A 23650-nucleotide genomic window follows, 5' to 3' on the forward strand; every position below is an offset into this window, starting at 1 on the left:
TGAATAAGAAGATGATCAGGATAAATATGACATAACCTACTGATTCTGTTGAAATAGTTGGGAAAAATAAAAAAGATAAACTAATCCAAATATTTATTTTACTTTTAAAGGTTTATGAAAGCTGCACAGCATCCATATTTGCAAAAATATGATTTCAAAATTTCATGCATTGTTATTTTTTAATTAAGGCAAATACATGCTGTTTCAAATCCATTGTTTTTCTTATACCTTAGCATCAAAACAGTAGGATCTGTATAAAACAATAAGCAAAAAGGTTGAAAACAAACTTTTTAAAAAATTAATTCAATTTGAATTCTAAGAGATATACAAAAAAGAAAATAAAATTTCATTTTTCTGCTTCTCAGAAGTCATACTGACTTTAGCTACAACAGTTTTAAGTACATCTTTAAGAGCATCACGCTATCACTGGTATTGCTTTTGCTAGCTTACCTCCTGTTCGTCCGAAGCCAACATGTACAGAAGGACGAAGGCTTCCTTCATTTTTCAACAAATGAGGCAAGTGATAGTATATATTTGGCACTTGAAGAGATCTTCTGTTTGTCAGTTCATTTAACAACTTTAATGTTTCATCTAAAAGCAAACACAAGGGTTATGTTTGCATAAGAGTCATGGGTATATTCACTTCTGGCGCCTCTTTGAAAAGGTTTCATTTTTTCCTAGGTTCGGAGGTAATTCCAACAAGTCAAAGTAAAATATGCATTTGAGTTAGGGAGATTGCAACAAGATCTTTGTATACTCTTCAAACCTCTTTAATGTCTTCTTTATTCAAATGAGTATCTTTCTGGGTCTATGCATCTATCAAGCAAGCCCAGGAAAAGGGACATTTTTAAAAGGAGCAGCTGACAGGTGGCAGGCAGCAAGCACAGCACATCTTTTTCAGAGCATGGTTTCCTTTTAAAATCCAAAGTGCTGCATATCTATATACCACTAAAACTCTCCAGTTTGCTTATAACATCCAATTAGACAAAACAGCGCATTGTAGGGGAATGATTTTTTAATCAAAGTACTTCAAACCCTCTAACTCAAAGAAAGCACAGAAAATCCAGGATCGCTTACTCCCATGTAACTGAAATTTCAAAGATCTTCACACACCAGACCATTTTTATTTGCCAAATTATACTACTAGAATGCTGCTGTGGTAAGCCACTGTCACAGGATTTTGATTTCTGACACTCCCTGACAACTTCCCACAAGCAAAGTCAATAGGGAAACTGGCCGAAAGTTGGAAGTTACTCTTACTTACCCTGTTTTTTTGTCCTCTCTCACTCCCCCTCCTGATCATTCTGTTTGTCTCCTTAGGTAAGTAAATACTGACAAACAATGACCCAATATTTCATAGATTGTCTAGTCTTAATAAAGATTGTCTTAATAAAATTTACATTATGGCTTAGTGCAATGGGTAAAATATAAGATATAGACTAGAGCAGGAGTCGCCAATCTTTTGGACCTCAGGGACCACCAAATTCATAATTTTAAATCCCAGGGACCACTAATGGGTTCTGTGGGTGTGGCCTATTTTGTGGGTGTGGCTTGGTGGTCATGCGACTGGCTGAGCATGGCTTGTATATAAATATTATAAATATTTATATAAATATTGAATTTTTTTTATTAAAAAAAGAGCATCTTTTCCCCAAAATCAGGCAAAGCAGGCAGGCAGATTGAGTCGCTCACAGAAAGGGCGTTGGTACTTACCTGACACGCCCATTCTCTTTGAGCTGGGAAGAGCATCCAGGTGCTTCAGTCTCTGCATGTCTAGGCTGGGCTTAATTTGTTGAACGCTCCTCCTCCTCCACGGTACTCCTCCCCAGCGTTCCCCAGTTTTGGCAAAGACGAGAGAAATAGCCGCCCTCGTCCTCAATGCCCTAACAACTCGTTGGCCTAAACAGGACCCCACCAGATGGAAAAAAGGGGTGGGGCTGGATGCTCTTTACAGCTCAAAGAGAATGGGCGTGTCAGGTAAGTACCAACGCCCTTTCTCCCATGAGCTGTTCAGAGCATCCAGTAGTGGGACATACCAAAGCTTGGCCTGTCCTACGGGAGGGACTCCGTCTGGCCTGGATCTCCTCCTGGTCCCTGTGGACTCACTGCAGAACTCTTCTGCCGAGGCGGCCTCAGCGGATGCAAACACATCTATTTTTTAATGCCTAATGAATGGCGATGGAGAGGCCCAGGTTGCGGCTCGACAAATTTCAGTTATTGGTGCCTGTGTGGCCCACGCTGCCGATGTTGCAGCGCTCCTTGTTGAATGAGCTGTTATGCCCCATGGCACCTGCAGAGATTGAGTCTGATACGTTTTCGCTATTGCGGCCCGTAGCCAACGGCCTATTGTAGAAGGTGAGACCTTGCATCCCTGGGTGTTGGGCTGAAAAGACACAAATAAGGCCTCCGTTTTTCTGAAAGCCACTGTGCGGTTGATATATATTTGCAATGCTCGCCTCACATCAAACCTATGCCGTTGTAGTTCCAACCCTTGGGATGGTCTGGGACAAAAATTAGGAAGTATCAGCTCTTGTGCCCTATCAAAGACCGAGTTAATTTTGGGTATAAATGTAGGATCAGGGTGAAGGACCACCCGGTCAGAATGGAAAACACAAAGATCTTGTCTGACAGACAAAGCTGCAATCTCCGAAATACGACGAGCAGAAGTGATCGCTACAAGGAAAACTACTTTATACGTCAGAAATTGGAGACTTGACGATTTCAAGAGTTCGAAGGGACCCTTAGTGAGTGCGACGAGGACCTTGTTAAGGTCCCAGGTGGGATAACGGTGTACCGCTGGAGGACGTAAATTTGTGGCTCCTCGAAGGAAACCTCGTATGCGTGGATGATGGGAAAGAGAAAGTAGACCTTCACAAGTGAGAACTGATGCCAAGGCCGGCACCTGTCTTTTCAACATATTAGGTGATAATCCCTTGTCAATTCCGTCTTGCAAGAACTCTAGGATTTGAGCCACAGATGGAGAGATGGGATCAATTCAAGACTCGGTACACCATTTGCAGAAACTGGACCATGTGTGGCACTGTAAATGCGAGTTGTTGAGGGGCGTCTGATGGCTTGCATAGTGGCGATAACTCTGTTGGAAAACTTTTCGCTCTTCAGACAACTCCGCTCAACCTCCAGATGGTCAGGTGCAACCATTGAGGGTCCAGATGTTGAAGGGGTTCCTGGGTTAACGAAACCCTGGCTGGCGGAATTCTCCATGGTGTTGATACGGATAGACTGCGGAGGTCTGCAAACCACGGCCGTCTGGGCCAGTAAGGAGCTACTAGAAGTAGTTCCGCCCTCTCGTCTAGCAGTTTCTGGATGACCTTGGGAACCAGTAGAAGTGGCGGGAATGCATACAGAAGTCCCAGGGGCCAATGACAGTGGAGCGAGTTGAAGTTCTCCGCTCCTTGCGAGGGGTACCTGGAAAAAAATCTTGGGAGCTGAGCGTTGAGAGGGGAAGCGAACAGGTCCACCACCGGCTGTCCAAATGTCCAGACCGCTTCTTGAAACAGGGACGGATGGAGGTGCCACTCCGATTGATCGATCATGGCCCTGCTCCGCCAGTCTGCCTGTGTATTCGACAGATCTGAAATGTGCTCTGCTCTGATGGAAAGTAGGTTGCTCTCCGCCCAACGACACAAGCGCTCCGCTTCTCGCGTGAGATGTTTCGACTGTGTGCCCCCTGTTTGTTTATGTGACCTTTGGCTGTTACGTTGTCGGTCAATATTAATATGTGCTGATTGCGTACCTGTGGAAGAAAGCTGCGGAGAGCCAGATGTACTGCTCGAAGCTCCAGCCAGTTTATGCTGCATGCCTGTTCTATGGCGGACCAGCGGCCTTGGGTTGTGAGCAATTGAACATGCGCTCCCCATCCAAAAAGCTGGCATCGGTGGTGATGGTAAGTCTGTGTGGCTCTTTGAAGAGGCAGCCTCTGTTGATGACTGGCGTCTGATGGCATCCCTTTCTGAAGTTTTAGAATTCCCTTTAGCCTGCTTAGGTTTGTGCTGAGATTTGGCTTTGACCTTCAAGGATGAGGTCTGAGAGCTGCTACCGTCTGCCATTTCGATTGAAGTTGGAATTGCAGTATGCTTGTTATACAATGCAATACTGTGAAGGCGGTTGGCATGCCCAGGGGCCTGATCTGAGGACAGACCAGTTGCCCTGATGATGTTTTTATTGCCCCCTTTCCTCTTTTTTTTTTGAATAATACCTATCTATAACGAGTCGTATCTCAGTAATAATATTTTATTGATATTAAAATATTATACTAAAGAGAAAATAATAATAATAATAATAATATTATTATTATTATTATCACTAATATATATATATATATATATATATGTATATGTATATGTATATGTATATGTATATGTATATGAATATTAATTAAGTGGCACGATGTTACGTGCTGAGAAACCAAACAGCCAAATTGAGAACGCTTAAAGGCCCAGATTGATAAGGGTAGAGGCCTTCAACAGCTTCCCTGCACAGGCGGACACAGGCCTAGGTGCTCACTGTTGTGCCGCTGGGTTGATTGGGCTGTGAGGGTTAAGCCAACAATTTAACTGTAAGAATAGCCTCGAATGTAGAAAAAACCAAGACGAGGGTATAATGGTCCCCAGTGTTCCTGAAGGGAACCTCTGCTCAGAACAGAGTTACCTCACACAGCATGAAATGGAATACAGGCGCACGGCCACGAGGTCTTGTAAGAAAAGATGGCCTCCGGCCGTTAATCTTTTGGTGCGCTCCCCAGCAGCAAACTCCCGCCGTGTGAAGGAATAGCCTCCGATGGCTTTTCCTATGAGGCTAAATGGCAGGAAAGGGTGGAAGGTACTAAGTATTTGAATCCTCCACCCCAAGTGGTGTTCAGAGGGGGAAGGAAAGTGATACGACTCTGTTGGGAGCAAAGAGCTCACGCCGCTGTTCGGGTAAAGAAACTCTGCGGCAATCGGTCGGAATGGCAGGGGTAGAAAGATCGGTTGTGGGGAGGGGGCGCGGAGCAGCGCCGAAGCCTCCCGCTGCCTTGGGGTACAATTGGTGCTTCCCTGTAATGCAAGCGATCTCTGCAATGCGAGCCAACGTCGAGAGATCGCAATGCGATTAGAAGGCTAAAGGATTCTAAAGACAAGCTGATTAACTTTCAAACCTGCTAGCAAGGAAATAATTTTTCCTGTTTCGGCCAAGGAAGAATCACAAGCATTGCCTATCTCTCACGAGGCTGAGCCAAAACTGGGGAACGCTGGGGAGGAGTACCGTGGAGGAGGAGGAGCGTTCCACAAATTAAGCCCAGCCTAGACATGCAGAGACTGAAGCACCTCCCACTACTGGATGCTTTGAACAGCTCATGGGAGAATCACAGATTCATTCAGAGATCTATCTATCTGCCATCAACTAGTTCAGGCTGTCACATAAAATTTGCTTGCAAGCAAATTCACAAAATTAACTCACAACATACCATGTATGTAAATATTGAATTTTTTATTTTAAAAAAGAGCAACTTTTACCCAAAATCAGGCAAAGCAGGCAGGCAGATTGAGTTGCTCACAGAATCATTCAGTGATCTATCTATCTGCCATTGCCTACCTGAGTCTGTCACATAAAATTTGCTTGCTGTGATTCTGCACTGAATAATAGAACCTTCAGTCGTAAGGAAGGTTTGGCTCTGCTTTTACGCTCTAAATCTTAAGATCTAAAGACTAATCTAAATCTCCCGGCACAGCAGAACAGATGATGGTCAGAAAAAAGAAAAATAGCAATTTAGCAGGCAAGTTTGCCGGGTAAGGTGGTGGGTGGCACAGCCTTGTGTTTCTGCGCAGCCTGGATTAATTGCTTTGAGGGGTGCTCTGGGGGTGACATTTCTCTGCGGCCCACCAATATTTTCTTGGGGCCACCAGTTGGCGACTGCTGGACTAGAGCACCAAATAATAAAAACCTTCTAATTAGATAGTCCAATGGTGCAAAAGAAATAGAAGCAACCTCTCATACATCACATTATTGAACTACTTTAAGAATGGAAGCAACATTTCTATTTAAGGTGGCCAGATGTTTGGAATTCATCTGTCAAAGCAGTCAGGTTTTTGAAAGTTTGCCCTTGTTCCACCTCCACTCTTTGGGGGATTCTATTGTTTTTCTTCTCTGCTTCTATCCTCTCTCTTGGAGCCTGGGCTGCAAAACCAAAACAACCAAACAAGCCAACCACTGGATAGTTGCAAAGCTTAGAGTCTTTTATATCACTTTGCTATCATAGGGTGGACTTTGGGTTTCTGGAGGTCATACCTCCCAAAATTTTCTGGTTGGAAAGGGAAAAACAAATGGATGAGACCTAAGCCTATGAGCAATACTACCTTCTTTAAATACAACCAATGAACCTAAGAAGTTTACTAGCAGAATAACTGCTGTTGCTCTGATCAAGTAAATAAGTCACAGATCTCCCTTGTTTATGATGCAGAAAGAAGCAGAGAGCATAGTAAAAAGCAGGTGTGCAGGTGTGCATGAATGGGAGAAGAGGCTGAATAGGTTTAGTGAATATATGCCTAACATTAATATTTGCTAAATTTCATTGCAGAACCAACAACTCCCAAAAGAAGTTATTCATATCCATGTAAAGTAAAATTAATCCTCAAATTATACCGCAACTTGAGAACTCCTGGAACAGAGAGATAAAGCAAAGGCAATAGTAATAAAGTTGGGTAATAAATAAAACTAGTATTTTCTGTTCAATTGCATATGAAAGCCAGAAATAATAATGTAAGAAGAAGGATTCTGTATTCTATAACTTATGGAAAGCAGGAGAGACCCAGTGAGAATAGCAAGCCCAGTAATCTTCAAATCCATCCATCTGTACCTGAAACACGGCTCAATGCATCCTTACTTCCATTGGTTTCTGCCACTGCCTGTCTGAACTGCTCCAAGATGGTATTTAATTCAGAAGAACGTTGCAGGGTTCGGTGCTCAGCGATGCGAAGGCGCTCCTTCAAAGCATGAAACTCTCTTTGATAAGCAATCAGCTTTTCTAGGAATAAAAAAAGTTCAGGTTACTTTCTATCAAGAATAAAATAACCCTTACCAACACAAATCAAAGTTCCACTTTGGCTGTTTCTGCACAACTGACTGCCATTCATTGTTTACAGAATGAATTGTCATAATGTTTGTTCTACAGAAGGTTTTTTTTAAAAAAACGAATTCCATTAATTGAAGGAAATGTCACAAGGTTCTAAAGCTTAATATAAAATTTTTAAATAATTTTGATGCTTGAGTCTAAATCTTATCAATAAAAGACCTACAATTATATTTTACAAAAATAAATGTTATCAATTATTACCTTGCTTAAAATATTGAATATATTGGAAAGTCACCCATCTTTTTATTTAATAGATGGCATAATTTTTCATGTAATATATTTTGGGAAATTACTATTAAGACAATAATACTACAAGCATAGACAGCTTAGTAGTTGTGCTTATATTAATATTTATTCAAACATTTATTATTCAATCTATTTTCAATTCATCAGTTTAGCTGTTGTTATTTTTCCTATGCAGAGATTATTTAGAGTTCAAAATCTCCTAAACATTTCTCAGTGTGTGGCCATGATTACCATCTTGTCCAATACTGGATAAGGCTTCCAGAATTCCTCCAAATGAACAATGGAGGAGATCAATATAAAAATTGCCACAACCCAATCTAGGTGTCATTAGAGGTAGTAATTGACCTACGACTACAATAGACCCCCAAAATGCTATTGTTTAGTGAGACATTTGTTAAGTGAGTTTTGGCCTATTTTCCTGTTGTCAACAGTTGGTAAACAAATCGATGCAGTTGATCAGTTAGTAACTGATTATTAAGTGAATCTGTTTCCCCATTGATTTGGTTTGTGAAAAAGTCACAAAAGGTGGCCCCATGCCTTTGGGACACAACAAAGGTCATAAGTGTCAGGATTCCAGCACTTAACCCCATTTAAATCATGAATTTCGAGCCAAACTTCCAAAACTTCAAAAAGATTTATTGGGAGTTAAAAGGTCTGGCATTGCCTGGGTATATCGTAATTCATATTCTCCAATGAGACACATCCATAGCCAAGAGTCATCAACCATGCTCTCCAGTTAGAATTTTGCACAGCAGAAACTTTGGTGACCTTGTTATTATCTTTGAAAACATTTATGGAATGCAGTTTCGGTTTTGCAAGCTGCTGCACTGATCCCCCCTCCCTTTCTGTTGGCAATTCTAAAAAGACCATATAAACATTTTATGAGTTGACAATAAGTATGAACTAGCTGCCAAGCATCTGAATTCTGATCGCATGATCATGGGATTCAAAGGTCATAACTATGAAAAATGCTCATGTCACTTTTTTCAGTGCTGTTGTAACTTTGAACGGTCACTAAATGAACTGTTGTGAACTGTAAACACTTTGTTTAATAGTGCTGAAGTGCTCAGCAAGGAGAAACCAGAGTTAAACATCCATGGAACAGGACAAAGCAATAATTACTGCTGGTCAGGAACTTTATAGTTCTATTATTAACAACCATTCTTTTCTCTTCCACTTCAAACAAGTTGGAAGTTAAGTGACTCAACAGAAGAGCTTCGGGGAGGCTCTGAAATAATGAGAACACAAGGAGTGAAGCACCAATTTTGGAGGCTCTAACTAACATAAATAATACTTCCCTTTTCAACACAAATCATTTTAATGGACACAAAGAAGACTCACACCTACTAAAACAACCCATAGGTAATTAAAATATAATACTTTAATGGAAAGGAACAGGATATTGATTTGCAAATAGATAACATCCAGCTCTTAAACAATTGCCTTTGATCTTTTAAAAAGAAAAAAGACAAAAAGGCAGGACAGCTTGTTTAAGAACATCCAGGCAGAAAAACCAAATGTTTAATCTTCAGTCATCCTCTGCATGAATCTCTTGAATTCCACATAATTAGTACAATTATATAGTTCAGTTAGAGTATTTTACTTTGAATTCTGCATGTTTATTACTTCCTCTTTTTTCATTGAAAACTCTGTTTCACCATAAGTTGCTTTTAATAGAGCAAGGTTTAATTTACTTGTTTTTCATGACTGGCACAAAGTTTATCATATATGGGATTTACGGTAAATAGAATGATCCAAAGCATCTTATTTTCCTAGAGCTGAACCAAACTGGATTTCATTCAACTCTTTTTGAACACTGAAGTCTATTCATATAACTGAATTCCTATTTCTCTGGCCTAAAAACTATCACACTTTCACTCCAATATCATGAAGGTCGAAGAGGAGAATCACATACGCTTGCTTGACAGAAAAGCATGATATACTGTACATGTAACGCATGTAAATTAATTACTTCAATTAAGAGCATGCAACAAAATACATAAATGTGAGACAGTTCTTATGAAAAAAAATTATATGGAATAAAGCTAATTGTATTCAATAAATCCCAGTAGACAGTTTTTGCAGAATCCCTAGTTTGTATGACATAAATTAGAACTGCATAAAAAGTTGTTCATCTACTATTGTATCAGTAAGTTTTCATTGTGCATATTTCTCTGTTCATATATTAAATCCACACAAAAAGAATACCAGACATTGCTATTCTGGGAATTGGAAGACTCCTTTGTGAAGATAGCACCAATATTGGGTTGCTGTCTACTATGCACAACAATGTTACAATTATTTTTGTTTTTAAAATTGTCCTGCTTTTGTCATTAGGAACACTAGGAACTCTATATATAGTTTATAATTCTATATCAAGGTGATTGACTGCTAACTGAAACTCTAGAAATTCTAAGCAATTATACATCTTCTTTCCTCTAAACATAAATAAAAGCCACCTATTGAATAACATTTTGATTCTAACTATGGACAATACAGGTAATCCTTGGTTAATAACCAGTCACTTAACCAGTTGCTTTACAGTGGACCTCAACTAAGTTACTTACAACCTATCCTTGAACGTATGACTGCTGACCCCACAGTCACGTGATTGCATTTCAGGCATAGAAATATTCATAAAATTAAGTCAGGTCATAATGACTGTAATAACTTCGTGATTGTTGAATGAGGACTATCACTTGCTTAATAGATGATATAGATAGACCAAATACCTTGGGATTTTTTTTTTCTATGAACATTCTGTATTTTGCTTCTTTTACACATACTGTATGTATATTTGGAGGAACATTAAAACAAATAGAATATTTAAGAAAAGCAGTAGATAACAGTGAAGAGATTGGCCTGGTCAAAAACCTTTGAATTGCTTTAGGACTTCAGGAACTATAAGAACAGTTATTATGCTTGTGCATTGTCTGTACAGGAATTGCTTTGAAGGTAATTGCTTCTGACAACCTCAACCATTAACTACCAAATTAACTGCTCACTTGCATATTTTTATTATACATGCAAAATATTATACTATCTAAATACGGTAGGTTTTCATTGTGAAACGACTCCAGTCTGCTTTCACAGACTGTCAGCTGCATGCCAGGCAGACAGCAGACGTTTGCAATCAACTTGAAAATTGAGCATGCAGCAAAAAATAGACTCCCTCTAACTCCTCCCCTTTCTTTAGAGAGAGAAATGATTTTTGGTCCTTTTAAAAGAAGTTAGCTGAGGTTACCTTCCGGTACTGAGTCTACTTAAAAGTCAGAAGTAACAACTGCTTTCTTAAACCTCTGATTTAAGATTACAATGTGCAAAAATCTGGAAAATCCAGGGAAACAGAACAGAAACATTGGTGGCAGTGATGATTTACTTAGCAATATTGTACTGTCCCAGTCAGTCTATGGGAATTGGATAGTCACTTAGGAATTGTGAGCTGTCCCCTTAAGGGAATGCATCATGGTAAATGTAGTTAAAGGTATCCTGGGAAATGTAGTCCATGTCACATGACCACATCTGTAATCCTGATTGGTCACTGGATTGACTCTTGGTGGGCTGGGGGAGGTTTCCCTCATTCTTTGTCTGAACTCTCTAACTCATGGCACCTTCTTTCTATTGCTACGAGATGGGTTAAGAGATAACCATCTTTACTACAAGGCAGATATACAAAGGATTGGTCATAAAAGAAGAACTTTGTCACAAACATGAGTTATGAGGATACCTGATGAACCAATAAATGTTCTTTGTTATGGACGTCTTGTTGAGTTATCTCTCTGCATCTGTACAGTTTATGAATCTACCCCTGTACAAGATACAGAAAAGTAAAAGATGCATCCTAAGCCATCAGAATAAATTTGTTAATTTTGGATTTGTGATAAAGCAACATAATATTGAAGCCAGGAGTGAATATGCAATGTTAATCTAAACCTGCATTCCCATCATCTCTCTTTGTGAGCATCGGAACTCTTTACATGCTGTTTACATGGTGGGAGGGGCTGGAGTTCCCCACATCCATCCCACCCCCTCTTCTCTGCTCAATTTCTCTTCCTGCTATTTCAAAGACTCATTTTAAATAATGAGAGAAAGCAAACTTCCCATCTTTCAAGGGACAGACAAGCAGCTTCCTTTATTTCATCTCTCCCTGAGCTAACTCTACAAAAACTAATTTACCAAACTAGCTTGTGCCCTGGAGTAAAGACAAAGGATGTGTTTTCCTCTATCTTAGCCAGCTTTGCCACGAGGCCTCCTGCCATTTACAATGCAGGCTATAAAACCTTCTCTGGCCGGTTTTATTGGGGCTATAAATCACAGTTCCAGCAAGTAAGCTATGTGAACAAAAGTAAGCAAGTAAGCTATGTGAACCTTTCCCTCACAAACCATACAGTTTATCCATCTTATTTCTATGCTAGGAAAATTTTAAGCATAACAAGGACTGCAAATAACCCTTTGAAGTGTTGTACTTGTTTGATTAATTTATCTTCCTTTGAGTAGGATTAAATACCTTTGAGACCCAACCACCCCTCTCCTAACGGGCAACACCACATCTTGGTAAATCAGCCTACAGCCCCATCTGGTGGTCAAGAAGAAATTTCCCAAACTTTGATTATTATTTTTTACAGTTTCTCAAATATTGACCAGAGTGTTTCTCCAATGATAACCCCCTTTGAAACTATTGTGGACAATTTATTCAATTTGACCAGAGTGATTATCCAATGACAATCCCTTTTTTGAAACTATTGTGCACCATTTAATCAACTTAATTCAAAGGTCTAAAGAGTAACTGCAACCTAACATGGGTGTAGCAATAGCATCTTAATGACTCTCTGCTGCCACCTTGTGAAGCAAGCGACCCTTATAGGCATATTTCTGCATTCTGCCCTCAAGTCTTCAGACTACGCGACACATATTTCTGCATTCAGCCCTCTAGTCTTCAGACTCATGATGCAACCTCTAGTGCCCTCTTCTGTCGCAAGCTCACAACGCACCCTAGAAGCAGCTATACTGTGTGCTGTGCTAGCATCGGCCAGACTCTGCAGTGCCACCTACGTGCTCCAGCATTAAATCCAGCTATACTGTGTGCTGTGCTAGCATCGCCCAGACTCTGCAGTGCCACCTATGTGCTCCAGCATTAAATCCAGCATCGATTCTACTTTCTGCTACCTGCTTGCAGCACCCCTGTGGCTATTCTGTCTCAGTATTTTTCCATAAGACAAATCCTGCTCAGCACATATACCTCTCAGAGCAAAGTTCACTAAGCTGACAGGAAAAGAACTGACAGGAAGAAGCTGAAGTTGATAAGATTAACTTCACAAAAGTCTGTCGGATAAAAGATGTGTATTCGGTATCAGTCACGAAGTATCATCACAGAAGCTTGTGTCAGATAAAAGATGTATAGTCAGGAAAAAACATGTTTATCAGTAACAGTCAAAAAGTTCGTTACTTGTATCACGTAGCCTGGTCTCAAAGATAAAGTTTGTAACTTCTTTGTCTTTCTGTAATCCCCTTCACCCCCCCTCTTTGATTCAGTACAATAAAAGAGGACAGCGCAGAGCAAGCTGGCAGCCTGAACAATCCCATCTGTCTCAGGCTCAGCCGGGACAATTCCATCTGCCCCAGGCGATGTGCTGCCTCACCTGAAGAAATCTTTTGTTTCGTGTCTTTCTTTCTTTGTGTTTTGCACTCACCCTTGCGAGGGCTCCACTAAATTGCTTTCTGAAAGGGATTCAGCAATCAACCAGAAGATCGAAATAAAGGATCGGTCGCTCAACGCGACACACCCCCTAGTACAAAAAAAAAAGGAATTGCATGGAAAACCACTAAATTTTTCCAAAGTCACCTTTTGCCAATTTGAAGCATGACAACTTCCTCAGCCATGACAGATGTCTCTGATGTACCAGAAGACCTGAATCCTCCACCCACCCTTGTTGTAAACGTGGCGCCTGGTTACCAAAAACTGCCTTTAAACGTCCAACCCTCTGGAGAAGCTGCGATAACTCAGAAGGCCTACGACCTCAGACAGCATAGGAAGCTTACCTCACCTGCGGTGAAACGCTTCAGAGAGGATTAGGAAAGGCAATATCGCTGTCATGCAGACGCATGGACGGAGCTAGTCAAGATCTGTGACACCCCCCAAAAGCAAGTTGCCCCTCGAGAGCCTCTTTCTGATGCAGAAGGAGTTAGAGGAGCACCTCACACGGTGGAGAGACAGTGAAAATAAGCTTAAATACATACAGTCGAACCTGGAAGACCTAGAGTTCCATGAACACATTCATTGCTTCGAGGAGGCAAACAAAGAACGCAAAGACAGTGTTCGGGAAGGCAGAAACTCCCTTCAGATGCGATCTTCAATGTGCTTCAAAAGGAACAAGGGGCGAGGGAGAAGTCCACATCTGACAGAGGTCTTCAATCACAAGCAGCTTCTTCCCACCACTCAAGGAAAGCCTCCTCCCTCCATCCCAAATTGACTAGATCGCAGGCAGGTTCTAGTGTCTCACACCAATTCTCTGCTGCCAGCTCTCACCATCCTTCCAGAACATCCTCCTGTCGTATCGGCGCATCTCAGGCCTCCAAAGCAGCAAGTTACGCCAAACGAGCCCAAGTTGAAGCTGAAGCAGCAGAGGCAGATTTACGTATTACGACAAAGGTGGTACGGCAGAAAGCAGAAATGGCCAGTCAACAAGCAGAAATGGCCAATCAACAAGCAGAAATGGCCAAACAAGTAGAAGTAGCCAAACAACAGGCAGAAATAGCCAAAACTCAGGCCCAAGTCAAGTTACTCAAACGACAAAGAGAGACGGCAGTGAAAACAGCACAGGCTGCAGTATGGCATAAGGCGGTCAACACTGCCTCCCTCAACTTTGACTTCGATGAGTTGGGAGAAGAGAGCCCAGATACACAGGTCAAGGCCTACGTGGATGAGCAGCACTCGCTACAAAATGAGCAGCTGGAGCCACCTCAGTTGCCTAACAGTCTCCCACAACCAGAGAAGCACAGGGATGAACCTCAACCATAGACTCTACACATTACTTATGCAACTGACGTTGTACGTCCTAAAGTACGAGATTCACTTCCTACCAACAGCAAACCTTACCCAACTGGTGTTGTACATACTAAGGTCCGAGATTCTCTTCCCAGCATCAGCAACCCTACTCCAACATCTCATGGCCTGCCAGGTGAGCAAATTAGCCCACCAGTGCTCACAACAACTTCTCAACAAGTTGACCTACAACCAATCACAATTGCCACACTCAATCCTCAGGCTAATGAGTTCTCACCACAACCGCTAAACAACTCTGACACACAGCGTGGCACCTACACCCAACCTCAAAATGTATTACCTACATATGTGGGGGCAGATGCTGACCTCCTCATAAAGTACTCTCTGGCGAACCACGTACCATCCACAACACATGCCCTTGAGCCAGAATGCCATGCCTACGATGACGTCATATGAAGAGATGACTTGCCCTCACAGAGAAGTAACAGAGAACCATTACTAAGGTGTGGAAGGTTAGACTTAGCAGCCAGCAGTGTGTACAAATTCAAAGACAAGCCAGGCAGAGAATACCTACTATGGAAGTCTATTTTCACAAACACTGCCCAAAAAGAACAGCTGCTTCCCGGTGAAGAACTTAAATTTCTGTTGGCATGGCTAGGACCATGGTCTAGCTACATGGTGAAAAACATTTACACAGGCTTACTTAACGACCCAGACACCGCTCTAAAATGAGCATGGGATGCTTTGAACTGGAAATATGGCGAAGACACATTGATGGAATACTCGCTCCCAGAACAACTTTACACTTTCCCATGTATCGCCATCCACGAAACCCGAAAACTAGAGGACTTTTCCAACATCCTTACGGAGCTGCGAACAGCCAAAGAATGTTCTGAGTTACCAGGACTGGCTTGCCTTGATATCTTCATAACGCAAGAAGCAATCCTCACCAAACTCCCACAAGAAATACTAGAATGATGGATTGTTTTGTCCGACGCCTTTCTGGCCAAAAACCGCAGATGAGACCCTCCCTTTGCCTTTCTCCAAGAATTTGTCTTCCGGCAAACAGAGTCCTGCAACAGCTTCAGAAACCTTCGCCTCAGACGCAGAGTTTACCAACCTAACAGAGACCGCTATCGCAACTCTGGACCTCTCCAGCCTCTACTGCACATGTCTACAGATCATCACCAAACGTCAACACATGACACCGAGATCGACTCCTCATCCACACACAGTTGGTGAGAGAACTCATCTGATACAACCCACGTTAGATCTCTGAACACAAGGAGAATACAGTTTTGTCCTATGCACAACACTCATCACTCGCTGAATAGCTGCACTGGGTTTGCAGCGAAATCGATGACCCAACGAAAAGAATTGCTAAGAGAGTACCAATACTGCTACAAGTGTTGCAAACCCAAACATTCACCCAAATACTGCACAACCAAAGTGCAATGTCACATCTGCCAAAGTAACCAGCACCCGACCACCCGACCACCCGACCACCCAGACGCCGAGCCATCACGGCAGATATCTTGCAACCCTCCTTCGAACAAGGAGCCTTACATACCACAGAAGCACACAGGGCTCTGCGGCAGGCTGCCAAATCCCTACCTAAACCGGCGATGACTGCCAACTGCACAACACTGCGTGCTGACCCACCATGCCCTCGTTCGTCTGTTTAGTCAAAGTGTACCCTGAAGGATGCCCTGAAGATACCATGAAAATGTATGTGCTGATGGACACTCAAAGCACGTGCACCCTGGCCAGATCCGCATTCTTCGACCTCTTTGACGTGCAACAGGACGAACTTCACTTCACTGTATCAATATGCCACGGACCAAGAAGCATGGCGGGGAGGAGAGCTACTGGACTTTGCATAGAGTCATTGGATGGAAGTTCCCGGTTCCCACTATCGCCCGTATTTGAATGCGATGGGGTACTGAACAACCACAATCAGATCGCAACACCGGAGGTCATAAGTAGCATGCCTCACCTACAGCACCTGCCTCATCACTTCCCTGCTCTAGATCCAGAGGCTGATATCCTACTCCTGCTGGGAAATAATGCCCCATGCACCTTTCTCTTCTCCGAGTCAGTCGGCAGCCCTGTAGACGGCCCAGTGGCCATCAAATCTCCACTAGGATGTGGGAATCGTAGGAATTGTCAGTGACGCTCAGATGCAGACTCCAACCCAGGCAAATGCCTTAGCACCACCCATTCCAATGACCTTCCGATGCCCTTTGGCACCATTGAAAGCAAGAATAACGTTCCAGCCTAAAAGGCCACCACCAATCAGTACACTTTTGCTAGGACACCCTAAATGGCCGCCAGCAACCACCAGACGTCCACTAAGATGCTCTACACGAGCATATGCCTCCGCAACACCCTGGGAGGCGGGGAGTGTGCTGTCCCAGCCAGTATATGGGAATTGGATAGTCACTTAGGAATTATGAGCGGTCCCTTTAAGGGAATGCATCATGGTAAACGTAGTTAAAGGTATCCTGGGAAATATAGTCCATGTCACGTGACCACATCTGTAATCCTGATTGGTCACTGGATTGACCCTTGGTGGGCTGGGGGAGGTTTCCCTCATTCTTTGTCTGAACTCTCTAACTCATGGCACCTTCTTTCTATCGCTATGAGATGGGTTAGGAGATAACCATCTTTTACTACAAGGCAGATATACAAAGGATTGGTCATAAAAGAAGAACTTTGTTTGAAATGTATATACAATTTAAATGTTATTCTCTCTGGAATCCATTGACTGTATATATGCAACTTGGAGCCTTGTGTCCTTTTATGCAACTTGGAGCCTTTTTACACCTGACTGTCTCATAATAGGAGCATGCCATCTTATCTTGTGATTCACTTAAAGTGTTATCTTTGACAGTATATATTTTATTGGAATTTCTTTTAGGATGTGGTTTGAGCAGCTCTGTAATTTTATGTTTTCCACCACTGATAGTTTTGCTTGTAACTACTTGCAGTTAAAAAGGAATTTTTATATTCTTTTATTTTTTTTCTCTTTAAAATGTAAAGTTTGATTCTATTTCTCTCTTTTGAGCTCCACAAAGATTTCCCTAACCTTGGGTTTCAACACTATAAATCTAAACAAATTATTTCCTCTTCCCCCTCCCTTGTCAGTAGAGGGCATAGAGTCCCTATTCGTCTCACAGAACATAGTAAGCATGGCAGCAAGTATTGTAAGGCATCCTCCTGGAAGACAGGTAGTAGTAGCAGAACTACCAAAGCCATTACACCAAGGCAGGATGCAGAATCTTTAAACTTTGAGGATTTGTAGGGCTTTTGGGTGAGAAGATACTTGAAACCACCAACACTTCACCCCACAGGCTTAGTCATGTTGCTGTCATTTCATTTCACAAATGCAAAAAATCTCATTTTAGGTTCTTCAGTTCTAAATCAAAACTGAAGCCTAGCAAAGATTGTGAACTTGAATGAAGTAGAGATACAGTTTTTACACATGCACTAGGTTTTAATTAAAGGAGAAAAGAGCAGGAAACAAATTGATCATGTGATAGTTAAATTGTTTCGTATCCATTTTGTTACTTCTAAAAAAGTTACTGAAGTGACTCATAAGCAATGGAGTTTCCTGTTTGGTGTCATGTTTTGAAGGGTCAAATAGTTTATTACAAAAGCAATTCATTTCCATTTTAACTGCCAAAAGATTTCAATAGTCAAAAACTAATGTCTTCTGTCCTAGATAATCCCTTGAAGCTTCTAAGAAATCATGTAACTTCAGGGGGGGAAAAGCTTTTCTTTGCTATAAGGAAGAATGTTGTATCTTTGCTATAAGGAAGAATGTTGTATTTTGTGGGTCTAAAATCTTTGCAAGCATTCAGAAAGAAGTATATTGAAGATCACTCAATATATGACTCTACTGCTACCTCATAGGCATTCTGAACATTTACTTCAGATTTTTTTCCTCCTAATTTCTCTCCAAACACTTAATAATTCGGAAATATTTCAAGACCACCAGACTAGAACTACATGCAGATAGGCCTTGCTTAGTGGCCGTCTGCATTTACAATGATGACAGTGGTGACATGCTACCGGTTCAGACCAGTTTGGCTGAACCAGTAGTAAAAAAAAAAGGCCGACAATCAGCTGTGAGGAGGGAAAAAATCCTCCGACAATCAGTTGAGAAGAAAAAGAGAAAAGGCGCAGGATCACTTTTCAGCTGATTTGCGCTGCAGGTGTCAGCTGGTGTGGGGAAAGCTGCATGCCGACGTTAGGCAAAGCACCAAACCACGCACACTAAACCCGGTGGTAAAACAATTTGAATCCCACCACCAGTGGATGGTGATCTGTGCATGTTTTGCTTGCCATCACTGAGTAGTTCATAAAAATGAATAAAAGTTCCAGGTGTATTTTTCCCTTTAGAAATTTAAAGGCTAGTTATAACTAGTTTAATGACAATACGCTGCTTTTATTACAACCCATTTTGTAGTATGCAATTAAAACAAATTATTTTAAAATATATAACATTGTATATCTATATCAGATTTTCCCCATAGATATTAGGAACATTTAACATTTAAAGAAAAGCACACATGGATTCATGGAATGAAGAGAGGTACAACGTAGATATCCAAAGCTACCTTTGTCTCAAGGATTTTTTCAGGAGATGGTAAAAATCAATGTCTAATCCAGAGCACATCAAGAATTAGATGTATTTTAACTGGTTTATTTCATATAAAATAATTTATTTCTGCCTGCCTTTCCATTTAGTTTCATTTCACAATACTTTCTACAATAGACACTTAAACACATGCACTGAGTAACCAAGCATTCTCTGGTTTTATATTCCTAAGAAATATCAACATAAACCTAGGTTCTCTTGTAAGCACCAGTTTGTACTAAAGAAGGGCTGTTGTACCAAACTGAAATCTTGATTTGCTGCTCGCTCGTGCCTGACAATGGAAAATGTACCAAGATTTCCTGAGGCTTAAGGTCTATTCTGGTGTATATCCAGAACTGACAGAGAAATGTATTCACAATAGCAATATTCCTGTTCCAAAAATTATTTCAACACCATTTGGGGCAACCAATGGCCTCACCGGACACCTCAGCCATCTCACTGCTACTAGTACTAATGTGGAATGCTGTGTGTGTGTATATTATATATCAATCAATCAATCAATCATTCATTCCTTGTAAACGCATCAGATCACACTGACACAGAGACTATTTACACTTGTGATTTATACTATCATCCAGCCATGGCTGTAGGGAAATAAAAGCTATCAACTCTGGTGATGTTTCCCTATAGTGATGGCATTATGTTATAAATCACTTATGTGGATAAGCCACTCTCTCCACGTGATCCTAGCAATGATATTACAGACTATTCTATGATTTTGCACTATTTCATGGAAATAACTACATTAGCTTTTATTTTTATTGATTGATTGATTTTATTTTATTTGTGTGTTGTATTCTGTGCCACCCATCTTATCTAGAGGCAACTCCAGGCAGCTGTTAATATTGGCATCAAAATTAGTGAAGGGGTACTGTTCCTTTTCTTATGTTTTTTATGGCACTGATAAACTATTCCATCCTGTGACCCCATAAACTACATATATTGCTCTACATCAGGGGTAGCCAACCTTTTGGACCTCAGGGACCACCACACTTATAATTTTAAATCCCATGGACCACTAATATGAATTTTGACTGACAGTGGCTTGCTGACATCAGTGGGAAAGTCAGTCCCATATTCCAGAGCTTCAGTAGTCACAGGACTGGCCCTTTGGTCATCCCGGAGTAGCTGCTCCTCCACCCGGGTGCACCGGCCTACCATGGACTGGAGGAGCTGCTCCGCGATGACCAAAGAGCCAGTCCTGTGACTACTGCAGCTCTGGAATATAGGACTAACTTTCCCACCAACGTCAGAAAGCCACCGCGGGGCGGATTTCCCTCCCCCGCTGTTGGTCTTACCTTCCAGTTCCAGCTCACATGGCTCTATTCAACGTAAGGTTTACGCTCAGCCGAAGGGTGGGGGCCAGCAGGTGGGCACGCCATGTGGGCGGCACAGCCTTGTGTTCCTGCACAGCGTGGATTAATTGCTTTGGGGGGGACATTTCTGTGCGGACCACCAAAATTTTCTCATGGACCACCAGTGGTCCCCGGCCCACTGGTTGACGACCACTGCTCTATATTACGCTTAAAATGTTACAAAAGCTGTCAGTCACTGAGACCCCTCTCTACAGTCAGCTTTTTTTAGGGGAGCTCTATGTGGCTTAGGCACTTCCTGGATGCAAAATTACATTAATTTATGTTGTTAGTCTTGTACGACCATTTTCTTTCTGTATTAAAACCTTATCTCCCTTTGCCTTCATTTTGTCAGTTTCTCTTCAACCCATAATTCAGGGTTGGGCAACCTATAACTCTCAGATACGCCTTTGTGCTGTTGCAATAACACTCCAACCATCTGATTCACCAAATAACAGTGTCCCATTTGCCAAGTATTATAGTACTTTTTCAAAACATCGTGGGGCAAAAACCACAAAAATCATAGAGCATAAATCCTAAAAGATATGACTAAAAAGGTTCAAAGGTAAAATTACAAACAACCCATAAAAAAAAGAAAAATTTCACTCTTCTACTATCATCACCTCACCAAACCTTGGCCTCTAAAAATTAAATAAATACCAAGCTTCCAAAAATATCTTTCATTTAGAGAGACACTTGCCCTGTTCAGGTAGGGTGTATTTTGGGGGAAGTTGGGAGTTTTAGATGGTGAAAAGACTAAACAGCAGTAATGCTTTCCCGTCCCATCCCACATTTATCTCACTCTTTCTGTGTGCATAGACATATATCGCTTTGAGTCAAACCTCTGACAAGTCCTGGCAGTTTACTTGGCGATTTACTTGGCAGTTTATTTGTTTGGGAAGTAATTTGCCATTTGCCTTCTTCATAAATCATCTCACTGGTTTTGTGTTTCTCTTGGTTTCTAACCCCTTTGTCCTTAAACCCTGCACCAAAGTGACTCTCATCGAAACCAGTGTTTCTCAACCTTGGCTACTTCAAGATAGGTGGACTTCAACTTTATTTTCGTTCTATTATTATAGCTTCTATTAATTATTCAGGTATTCTATTGCTTCTAACTCATACTGCATTAACTCCCTGGAGTGGTGCAGCAAGTTTAGGAGGCGGGATATAAATACACACACAAGCTAAAGACAATATAAATAGAGCTTTTGAGGAAACAAAGTGTTGGTTGAGGTTCATCTTATTTTATAAGACTAAATTGAGAAGATTGTTCAAACAGTGAAGATTAAAAAGTCACCCAAAGGCTCTTATTCTTTTAGGATGTTGAAAATAGACTTCCATTTCTTCTTTTTCTCAAGCAAACACAATATGGATTTATTTTAAAAAGCCGTGGCTGTTTAGCCAGTTGTTTATCATTATGGTTGTTCAATTAATCTATCAACTAAACTACTTGGCTGCTTATCCAGAAAATATATCTTATCTTGACAAGCGGGAAAGTATATCAAGAACATATCTCATATTACAGCGGAAACATGTTGCTCATGGTTTACAGAAATTTAAAATGGCTGTAAAATTATGGGTGAGTTCTAATGTGAGGTCAGCACATAGTGCAATTTACCTCTAAAACAATACCCACTATCTCCCCTAATTTTTTTTAAAAATCCAAATATTACAAAATTCTACAGGAAAACTCTTTTAATAAAACTTTAATAATAATTATAATTTTGCCTGAAGGAGACAATCTGATGAGGCTGAAAAAATTGTGTGCTGCAGCTGCCAAAAAAGCCAACACAGTCCTAGGCTTCATTAATAGAGGGATAGAATCAACATCACATAAGTGTTAATACCACTTTATAATGTCTTGGTAAGACCATACTTGGAATACTGCATCCAGTTTTCATTGACACAATATAAAAAAGATGTTGAGATTCTAGAGTACAGAGAAGAGCAACAAAGATTATTAGGGGACTAGAGGCTAAAACATATGAAGAACAGTTGCAAGAATTGGTTATGTCTAATGATCAGAAGGACTAGGGGTGGCATGATAGCAGTGTTCCAAGATCTAAGAAGTTGCCACAAAGAAGAGGCAGTCAAGCTATTCTCCAAAAAACCTGAAGGCAGGACGGGAACTAATCAAGAGTAGAAGCAGGCTAGAATGAGGGAGAGATCTTCTGACAGAACAATTAATCAGTGAAACAACTTGTTTCCAGAAGTTGCGGGTGCTACAATACTGGAAGTTTTTAAGAAGAGATTGGACACATTTGTTTGAAATGGTATAGGGTTTCCTGCCTGAGCAGGGGGTTGGACTAGAAGACCTGTAAGGTCCCTTCCAACTCTGTTATTCTATTAACAAGAATGGGAAAGACTCTGCTGTGCTGCTTAAGAGTTTCACAAGATTAAATTACTGGGTGTTGCCTTTAATCTGATGCAACAAAGTTTTTCTTACTTCTAAGATTTTTATTTCTGAAAAGCAAGTATTTAATGTACGCTAAAGTTTTTTAATCTACCATCCATTTGTTAGCTTTACCAAATAAATCAACAGTATATTTTGAATGAAAGGATTTAATTGCACTAGAATAATTGCTTAAGGGAGCACAGTTTAAGAGGACAACAGATGTTTAAATTATCGATGTAATTGGCACAGTGTTAAATTGGCATAGTGTAAAAAATAATTTCAGCCACAGGTTTCGGTGGTAAATAATTTAGCATTGGAAAATCTCAAGCCCTAATTTGGCACTTATAGTATGTACATCATTCCTTTAATGAAATTTCAAAAGATAACAAAACGTTCTATATACATTGCCACTACTATGCTAAAGAAGTTGAACATAAGCATGTTTTCAGAAAAGTATTTTCAGAAAAGTAGTATCTTTTCTCATAAAGATATGCATTTTATGTAGATTTTGGTAATTTCAAACAAAAAACTACATTACAACATTTAATGAAATGCAAACTAGAACTATGTTCTTTTACAAGAAATAATAATCAAATGTATTCCATTAAACTCATGAACTGAAGAAAGTTCTTTAAAGACTTTTATTTTGGAGAAAAGAGGACATTATGAATGTGACTCATTGCCCACAAAAGATAATCTTTTCCTCCTATACATACCAAGCCTTATTCCACAGTTCCTTTCATCACTAAACTTTCTTATGTGCTCAGAAAAAGTCACGCCATGCCTAATGCAGCAAGTGCAATCTTAAAGTTCAACTTTCAGAAAGCAAGTTTACATTTTGAGAGGAATCTCAGTTCATATA

General features: G+C 40.8%; 1 protein-coding gene across 4 annotated transcripts in view; it reads right to left on the reverse strand.

Moving 5' to 3' along the window:
* Positions 1-23650, reverse strand: part of MGAT4A (alpha-1,3-mannosyl-glycoprotein 4-beta-N-acetylglucosaminyltransferase A) — an 87346-nt gene that overhangs the window by 36977 nt on the left and 26719 nt on the right. For 2 of the 4 annotated variants that reach the window (XM_087967139.1, XM_087967140.1), the window contains exons 3-4: positions 6881-7021; positions 451-591 (exon numbers count right to left, since the gene is read on the reverse strand). In XM_087967139.1, coding sequence (XP_087823265.1) covers positions 451-591; positions 6881-7021 — 282 coding nt within the window. Of the gene's footprint in view, positions 1-450; positions 592-6853; positions 7022-23650 lie in introns of all 4 variants that reach the window. The other 2 variants (XM_087967137.1, XM_087967138.1) reach the window with 1 other exon arrangement.

The sequence above is a fragment of the Notechis scutatus genome, chromosome 5 (genome assembly GCF_049901735.1).
Source record: "Notechis scutatus isolate UNSWTSFEM ecotype Mainland chromosome 5, rNotScu1.2, whole genome shotgun sequence".
NCBI lineage: Eukaryota > Metazoa > Chordata > Lepidosauria > Squamata > Elapidae > Notechis > Notechis scutatus.